This window comes from Sesamum indicum, linkage group LG1 (assembly GCF_026168435.1).
Source record: "Sesamum indicum cultivar Baizhima isolate 11 linkage group LG1, ASM2616843v1, whole genome shotgun sequence".
In the NCBI taxonomy this organism is placed as follows: Eukaryota; Viridiplantae; Streptophyta; class Magnoliopsida; order Lamiales; family Pedaliaceae; genus Sesamum; species Sesamum indicum.
Window position 1 is genome coordinate 18,315,291 of NC_142657.1, and position 9,484 is coordinate 18,324,774.

Here is a 9,484-nt window from a genome sequence, read left to right on the forward strand (position 1 = left end):
GGTCGTTTGATTGTCTTGAATTCTTGACTGGAAAACTTGATTTGATTCGTCGGACTATTTTAATTTGACAGTTTACGGCACTTGTTTATGACAAAATACATATTATAATATTAATTAAATTAATTATTTACATTTGAAATAAAATTTAACTTTTCACCATATAATTATAAGGTTTACTCACCAACAGAACTAAATCTCTCACAACATATGATCTTGTTTTCCAAAAGGCTGCCACACATTGCTTCATAAAATATGAACCCAAGAATATCTACCCCAGTACCCCTAGCTGCAGCCCACATAAGCCCTACAAATCTTACTATAGCCCAATTCTGCCCAACAATTGATTTTGAAAATCGGGTAAATTACAACGAGCTTGTCTAAAATTGATATGATTACGAGTGCTTATTTATTATTTGAAAAATTATAACTTTTTCTGATTTTTTATGAAATTTTATAATTTTTTATGTAGATCTGAAATTGTCGAGTTTATCCTTCTTGTATTTTTATTTTTTTATAAAAATTAAAAAATTATAAAAAAACACATGTACAAGGTGGATATAAAAAATTAAAAAAAAATTATCCACTTAGCTCATAAAATGAATTCTAATTTTTTTTATAATTTATAATCCACAGGCATTTTAGTTAGTTCACTATAAAAAATTGGATGAAAATCTAACTGATATTAACGAGTTGGACTAATTGTTAGACCGCCGCTAAAATTAGGGGGTTTTCATAATTTTTCAAATAACGAAAAGGTGTTTATAATTATACCAAATCTCATTGTAACTCGTTCTAATTTACCCTTTTGAAGGATAAATCACAATGGCGCCTCTAAGTTTGTCATAATTATAATACTCCATCATTTTTTAAAAAATTAGATATACTCCTCTGTGATTAACAACCACAAATACCTTCTCAGATAGTCCATTGTAGGGAGTATTTGTCCAATGTTCGTCAATCTCATTAAAATATTTGTAAGTTTTTAAAACATGGGAGGATATTTGTAATTATAAAAACTTTAGGGAGCTATTATAATATACTGAAATTTTAATTTTAAAAGAATAATTATGACGTTTGAATTTATAAAAATTAACAGTCATGGCACATTGTTTCTATGTTCACATAATAATAGTCTTTCATAATTTAAAATATATCATAAATAAGAAATAACATACATAAACCAATAGATCATATTTCATTAAAAAAATATAATTAATTAATTTAAAAATATTATCGACACAATAAAAAAGAACTAATATCGCACAGACCGTCATCTATGAGTCAAAAAAAGTCTTTCGTTTTTTACATTAGTATAAATAAATTTTTGTAGCTAATTTCCAAAACAGATCTAATTATTAAAGTTAATAAAAAAAAATTAAAAACTACTTAATAGATATAATACATAATTAGATAAAACATGATTACATTAAGATTGTTACAACTTGCAACTTTTCTCAAAACGAAGTTTGTTGAAAAAAGGCTAAACTAAACAACCAAAAAAAAGTGTATTAATAGTTGAACACATATTTGAACTACTTAATTAGGACCAAAACTAAGTACCTTGTTTTATTCCATTTAACATATACAATCATGTATATATTAAATGGAGTTGAAGATAAAATAGAATTTTGAATACAAAAAATCGATATGCACAACCAGAAAGCAAAATGTAAAAGGAAATAGCAGTGAATCCAGAAAGGAAACTAACCTAAATCCAAGTCCAAGAACACAACCAAAACATCATAATACCATGTCAGTTTACTACGACAGCTGAGTCCTCTTTCTTTTAGACTAAACCATGGAACAGATCCACTCACCAACATGGCAAGAACACTAACCAGATCTCACTGTCCACCTCCACCAATTAAGATACACTATATGACTATACCAGCTAACTAATTGAGATAACGAATAAGATCCCATAAGAGAAAAGGAGCAAATGCGCTAACGGTGAGGGCAGAAGGTGAGCAAGTAGCTGCCGCCAGTGCAAGTGGCGATGCTGGTCGGATCGTCATATGCATACGAGTAAGCCTTGGGGCAGGCAGCTTTGAAAATCCTGGAATATGCTGTGGGCTTGCACGACTGCGGGTTGCCGAAGCTCCCAGTACAGCAGTATCTGGGGGAGTTGAACGCAAAGCACGCGCTCTTGCACGCCACCACGCTCTTCTTGTCATGAGATCGGACTTGAAGCCCTACCGGGCACATCATGTTCAGGTCACTAACGCACCCGGCGTAGCTGCACTTCCCTGCAATGTAAAATGCATTTATGCATATGAATCAAAGGCTTCTTTGAACACATTAACAAATAAACAACGTGGTTCAGAACATTAACACAATCCTCATTTGTCCCCAGGAACTGCGAATGGTGTAAAGGAGAAAAGGAACATGGAAAAATCAACTTTAATGGGTGGAGAGAATAAATATCTAGAAAAGGAAAAAAACCAGTATAAATGCAATCTTGAAAAGAAGTGATGATTAAAGGGCAGAGCTATCAGATACAGAGAAAGTTAAACTCTAAATCAAACAACACCAAGATGTGTGATGTCGAAGACATTTAATCAATTTTTCCAGTTAACTGTTGCCATTTCTCTATATTTTCCAAAATTTTTGAAGAAAGAATTATATTACAATGTTGAGCAAATAAGTGGTGTTTGATTTTTCCTTTATCTCTGTATTTTCCATCACTAGGTGACAAATATATTCTAAAAGGTCCTTTCACTTTCAGGCCGATAAAACAATTAGATCAATCATAGCATTTATTAATGCTACACAGTCGTACTCACTACAGCTTGAAGTAATCAATAAAGGGATCTACAGATGCAATACAAAGAACAACAAGATCTTGACAAAATGAGATGATTTCACATATTCCTCATCAATTGCAGCTGAACTAATACTCCAATAACAACAGGGGTATAAACATATGAAGAACTATGTCATTGCCTCGTGCTCACAGATAAGGATCCAGTCACTTAAAACTTCACTACCAATAAAAAAGTTGAATTATTCCCTATGTTGTAAATCACAAAGGCTTAAGAACTTTGTAAATCGACGCTGTCAGCCACCGTCAAACAGACCAATATGATTAAGCTTTAACCACATTTAGCCGACATTAACCTTTGTTTTAGCTATGGCCAAAGTATTCGCCATGGTTCTTAAGTATGGCAAAGATATTTGCAGTGTCCTTAATTGTAACTAATATTTTGGCCTTACACAAACGTGGTTAGTTATGGTTTTTCACTTTTAACCATGGTAAAAAGCTACAACTATATATCATATTTCTTTTAATGTACTTAAGATTTGAAATAAATCAAAAAAGAACAAAGTTATACAGTGTGGTGCCTTCAAGAACCCTCACAGTAAGAACTTTTTGGCTGGAAAAAAGCATTGAAAATCAAGTTCCATTGTCACACTGTCCTTCTTAATAGATCAGTATCACTTTCAAATACATTTTTAGAATTAATCGAGTACCCCGACGATTTATACACAAATGGGATCTACATAACCATAAAATATATCTCCAAAAATCAAATCTTTAAACAAATTTTCTCTTATATTCTTAAGCTGACTTTCCTAAATATATCTTCTCTAATTTTTCCCCACTGAAAGTGAAGATCCAACCAGCCCACAAACAGTAGAAGTGAAATTTAGACACGTAGTGATACTTGGAGCAGAGCAATCAAGAAAAGAGCATAGAGTTATATATATACCTTTGCCGCGGAAGGGTGTGATGGAAATGGCGAGATTGTAGCCGTCCACCAGGCTGACATCGTAGAAATCCTGATCATTACCAAGGGTAATCTCAGCAAGAGTGGCCGGAGGGGTCCCACCAATCCCATTACAGAAGAGGGCCCCGCCACAATCACCGGTGGCGCATCGGCCGCGGCCCTCGGCGTTAAATGAGCAGCCGTGGCGGCCCCACACGCGTCCCGACCACCCAGCCGGGAGTTGGACAGTGTAGGACTTGTTTGGCGGTAGCTTGAACCCTCCCCTAGCGAGAACCGGCTTCCCAGCGCTGGGTTGGATGCCTGGCCAAACAGGGTGGCTGCATTTGTTGTACAGCGTCATTGTTGTACCTGAGACCTCCACTGCCAACAACAACGAAAACCCATAAAAAAGATTACATTTTTAACGACTAAAAAAAGAATAAAAACACATCTTCACGTTCTGAGTCTTTTCATCCACAGTTTACAAAGAACTGACAATGTGAAAATGGGAAGACAAGAGAACACGCAATCAAGAAAGAAAATGAGAATGTAGTGAAATCATATGTGTGTTTGGTAGAAAAGTGTACCTGAAATGTGGAGGATGAGGATGGCGAGAAACAGGAAAGAGAGGAGAGGTCTGAGCATTACTTCCATGGCTGAGGCTGGAGAGAGCTACGAGAAGGAAGAAGATGCCTCAGGCTCCTCAGTGGAGAACAGAGAGGCAGCAGCACTTGTGTGGCAAAGAAAAGAGCTGTTTAATTTGTTCACTTCCATCGAGGGATTTGTGGGATGGGGTTTTATAGGCAAAAAAGGAAGAAAAAGGGTTACCTATTTTTGCTGTTGAGTTGTGATAATTCAATTTAAGTGTTTATTATTTTTTTAATAAATAAATTATCAGTAATTCTTTTAAAATTTATCATAATTTCAAATATCTTTTATCTTTTAAAACATTACAAACATTATATAATAAAAAATATCTATAACTATCAAAAACGAGAAAATATTTGTAATAATAACATACCTATAAAGAGTCAAATGTAATTTACCCTTTCATGATTAAAAAAGGTATTCTTATTCATAATTATTTGAGTTAAAGTTTATTTAAGTTAAGACTTATAATATTCTTTCCTCAGTTTATTAGTATAAACTACATGTTAACATTATTTTATCTTTTGTTAAAAGACTAGTCCACATTTTACTTCTTCTGTGCAATATTTTAATTTTTATTTTTAAACACTGTCATATTTTATTACAACTAAACTTATAATTTCTTTTACAATTTATTCCACCATAAAAGCATGTGTTATTGCAATACACCTTTTTACTATATAACCATCATTTTTTTAAATAAAAATAAAATAAAGTTGGCGCCGCAAATCTATACAAAAGGGTTGCATTTATACTTGTGTATTAATCAGAATTTTTATAATTAATTTATAGTAATTAAAAATTAAATTTATATATATATACACAAAAATTACTTTACAAAATCAAAATAGCGTGTCATGTCAATTGGCAGAGAGTTTGTGCTACAGACTACAGTGGGTGCACAAAGTTGATGGGAGTGGCAAGTGGACCTTTGGAGAGCAGTTGAGGCAATAGCATCTCCCTTCTCTCTACTAATAACACATCTACTTTAATTCCACTATAAATATATAATATATAATTTAATATATAGTTTTTAATTCAAATATTATTTTAGAAATAAATGATTTTAAGATATGAAATTTTAGTTTGAGAATTTTCTTAAAGAGGGTATTTGCGGGACTTATTTGCTTTTTAAAGTATCTTATAAATTATTTGAGTGCGAAAATTGTTCAATAATTTTTTTTTAAAATAAATTTTTAAGATTAAAAAATAAGACGGTGAGAGCTTATAAACTCCTTTAGATTTTTTTTTTTTAAGTGGTAACAAAACTCCTTCAAATTTGGTCGTATTAGTTACACAGTAGTGTTACTAATATCTTACAAAACGTATACACTTATTTTATTTAAATACTTCAAGAGCTTATTTTTAAAATAAAATCTAATATATATCTTATAATAGGCATACGAGATTATAAAATATTTTAAATAAACCTAACAAAACATACTCAAAATTTAATTTGAGAATTTTTTGAAAGAAAATGAAAAAAAATATATTTTTTGCAATAATAAGTACATAATTATATCAGTATCTCAATAAAATTATATAATACGTAGATTCAATCAATACATTAATATAATAAAAATAATAAAATAAATTTTGTATAATATATAATACATACTCACGTCTAATAGAACTCGAAACCAATGAGTAGTTGTTACTATAAATTTTGCCCGTTGCTTGATTCTGAATGTGCTTTTGGCAAAAGTTGATGATCTCAACGTTACTAGTCTATCACTATGCTTTTCTTCTGAAGCGTAATAATGTTTGAAGTTGGATGAATTGCATTTTAAGCCCCACATAAAAAAGGAGTATTATACTTTTGGCACTACATTTTTTGAAATACAACTTTAAGTCCATAAATTAACCTTTAATTGTATGTTTGGTACCACTATTTTTTATTGTAAGTCAGTGAACTACAGTTCTCCGTGTGCTTGCAAACAAATCTTTTGTTACTTGGCTTTTATGTTGTAGTGTTGGTGTTTCAGTGTTTATATACAAAAAAATTACGTTCATTCCATATATTAGGATCAGTACATTTTTCATCCCATTAATTAATGAATTCTCATGATTAGTTCTATAAATTTTTTTAAAAATATCTCATTTGTAATTCTTTCATCATATTTTATTAATATTTTAATAAAAATTTATATGATAACTTTTCCGATCTTCAAGTGCACGAGACGAAAAATACTACTTACCCAACAACACATGTAGAAGCAAGAATTTGAGGGGGGTGGGAAGATGCATTATAGGAGTAATGGGGAAGTGGTGGGTGTGGGGGTGGGGTTTTGTCAGAAAGCGCAGTTGAGTGCTTTGTCCTCTCCTTCTCCTTCTCCTTCTCCTCACACTAACAAAAGTGTGCAAATACAAAAATTAAAGTTGTAACTGATGGGATTTCACATGTTTGCAGGCCCACAGAATCCCACAGTTTTTACCACTTTTTCTCCTCTTCTTTTTCCTTTTACTCTTTTTCTTGCCATCTTTTTTTGTATAAACATTTACACTCAACCGACACTGCTGCTGCAACTATTTCATGACGAGGAGTAAAGTTTCATATATTATGAATGAGTTTGTTCTTAAAGTTTCGGTAGATTAATACTATCAATTTTGGCTAAATAATATAATATAAAAGTTTAGATTTTGATTACTTTTATTAATATTTGTTGTGGTCTTAACGATTACTAAAATATTTGTTATGATCTTTAATCATAATCAAATTATCGCTATTATTTTAATCTTACTTAATGAAAAATAGTTGATAGCTATTATATAATCGTGGTTAATTATTTTTAATGGTGGGGTCGAGATTAATATATGAAAATAATAGAGCTTATACATAATATTTGAACCAAGATTAAATTTATTAATTTAATAATATTTTTTATTTTTTAGTTTGAGGGGTTATTTGTTCATTTCTTACTTCCTTCCGATCAAACATGATAGGAAGGTGAAAAGCACAATATTCACTTATTATTCATTGACAAATTTTACAATATTGGTCAAGAGACTTAAGAAAATTGTGAGGTCATGGTGTATTTTTAGACATAATCGTGTCTTGATTCATATGTATAAAAGGAAGCTGGTAAATTTTATTTGAAATCAATTATTTTTTAAATTTATCAACGTTTCCATTTATTTAATGTTTGCATAGGAGGTCCAATTTTGGCTGCCCCGGCAAATGGAGGTCTTTGTCTTCGATGATTACTTCATAAAGAAGGTCGACGGTGGCTAGAGCGACTTGAGAACTGCGAAAATTGAGGTAAGTTTTATTATATTATTATTTTTTTTTTGTTTTTTTCATTTTTTTGCTTTTTCAACTAAATATTTGCAAAGCCACATAACATTAATGACAAAACAACACACATAATTTTGAGACGACAAATCGTCACTTTGCGTCCCAAATTTTATTCTCAACCAAACAATTACACCGTTCCAAATCGCATTTTAAATGTCTTTGCAAATGTTAATAACCTTGTTCGTTGAAATGATAATTATTTGCGACGCTTTTGTATTCTGTTGCAACGTACACTGCATCAGATTCCCTTTTCCATCGCTATAGTTCCATCGCTATAGTTCCATCACAACTTTTTGACTGTCGCAAATTTCGTTGCAAAATTTAAATTCTAACAAATTTCTCAAAAAAGTTATGGCAAAATGTGGTCGCTAAAACCCTGTTTTCTTTTGTTTCTTTTTCTTTATAGTTGGTGTTGAATGTCAAGTGTAGACAATTATTTTTGTGTAATGTGTAGGGTTAAACTCATTTTTCCCCATATAATGTAAGGGTAGTATTAGAAATATTCATCTATTATTAAAAACTTTAGATATTCCCCTAAGTTTGAGATTTTTTTTGGGAATACATTGTTCAATTTCTTCTTTATTGAAAAAAAATTCTTTAATGTCGATTTTTTATATGGACAATATAGTATTAAAATTTAGGGTAAATTATAATGACATCCTTTGAAGTTTGGCATAATTATGAATACTTTTTATTGTTTGAAAAATTACCAATATCCCTTGATTTTAACGATTGTTTAACAATTAGCCAAATTCGTTAGGTTTTCATTTATTTTTTTTGTGCTAAATTGACCAAAATGCCTTATGAATTAAAAATTATATTTTTTAATTTTTAATTTTTTTTATTTTCTTATGGACTAAGTAGATACTTTTTTTATAATTTTTAAAAATATTTCATCCTCCCATTTGATTTTTTATAATTTTTTTTAAATAAAGAATACAATAAGGGTAAAGTTGACAATTTCATACTTTCATCCAAGAATTATATAATTTCATCAAACATCAGGGACTATTCGTAATTATGACAAATTTCATGAAAGGTCGTTGTAATATACCCTTAATTTTATAGTATAGATATATCAAGCTAATATTTGAATATGATATTATATAATTAATAGTCCCTATATATAATTAATTGGGTGATATATATATATATATATATATTACATGTGATCTCCACATGTAATACGTATGTATATAGAGAATATTAGAGGGTTAGATTGATGATCCGACATACATACAATTCTCTACTAAAAATAGTTAATTGACTGACTGACTGACTAATAAATGTCTCAAAGCTCAATTAAATAGATTCTTCATAGGAATTGTTGTCGTTTTTCAGACCTTTCACATACATCTATGATCTATACCACCACCAACAATAAACAATTATTCGCCTCACCTCCTACTATAATTATAATATTCATCTTTACTCAACCCAATTCTCAAATTATAAAAAATTTACGTCTAATTACATCAAACTTCAAGGGAGGAAAGTATTATTATCCCTAAATATACTTATAATTGATTAAACTTTTAGTGACTGTGAACGCAATTGTTATTATTATAATAATAATAATAGACCGACATATATAGATCTAGGAATTAAATTTATGGAGAAGGTAAAAGCAGTGCCTGTGACTATTTATAATATAAATAATGCTGACTAAAAATAATCAAGCTTAATTAATTAAAACCCAAATTCCAAGGCATGTTCGTCATAGACAAGATGAATGATCAATGGTTCATAGTTGTTGGCTTAGAAGGCAAAAGGGTTTCCACTTTAACCAAGAAGACACATAGTCAAACTTTGTGGAAATATGCATAATATTTGG

General features: G+C 30.6%; 1 protein-coding gene across 1 annotated transcript; it reads right to left on the bottom strand.

Moving 5' to 3' along the window:
• Window positions 1–1,780: 1,780 nt before the first annotated feature.
• Window positions 1,781–4,488, bottom strand: LOC105166560 (thaumatin-like protein). Its single transcript, XM_011085956.3, has 3 exons — window positions 4,295–4,488; window positions 3,711–4,088; window positions 1,781–2,246 (listed from the first exon to the last, which is right to left on the bottom strand). Exons 1-3 carry the CDS (start codon window positions 4,359–4,361, stop codon window positions 1,945–1,947), a joined length of 747 nt encoding a protein of 248 aa, XP_011084258.2. The 5' UTR covers window positions 4,362–4,488; the 3' UTR covers window positions 1,781–1,944.
• Window positions 4,489–9,484: the final 4,996 nt, after the last annotated feature.

Coding starts and splice junctions, on each gene's coding strand:
- LOC105166560 (XM_011085956.3), bottom strand. CDS start 4,361: ATGGAAGTAATGCTCAGACCTCTCCTCTCTTTCCTGTTTCTCGCCATC. Junction 4,089..4,294: donor CCTCATCCTCCACATTTCAG/GTACACTTTTCT, acceptor TGTTGTTGGCAG/TGGAGGTCTCAGGTACAACA. Junction 2,247..3,710: donor CACACCCTTCCGCGGCAAAG/GTATATATATAA, acceptor TTTACATTGCAG/GGAAGTGCAGCTACGCCGGG.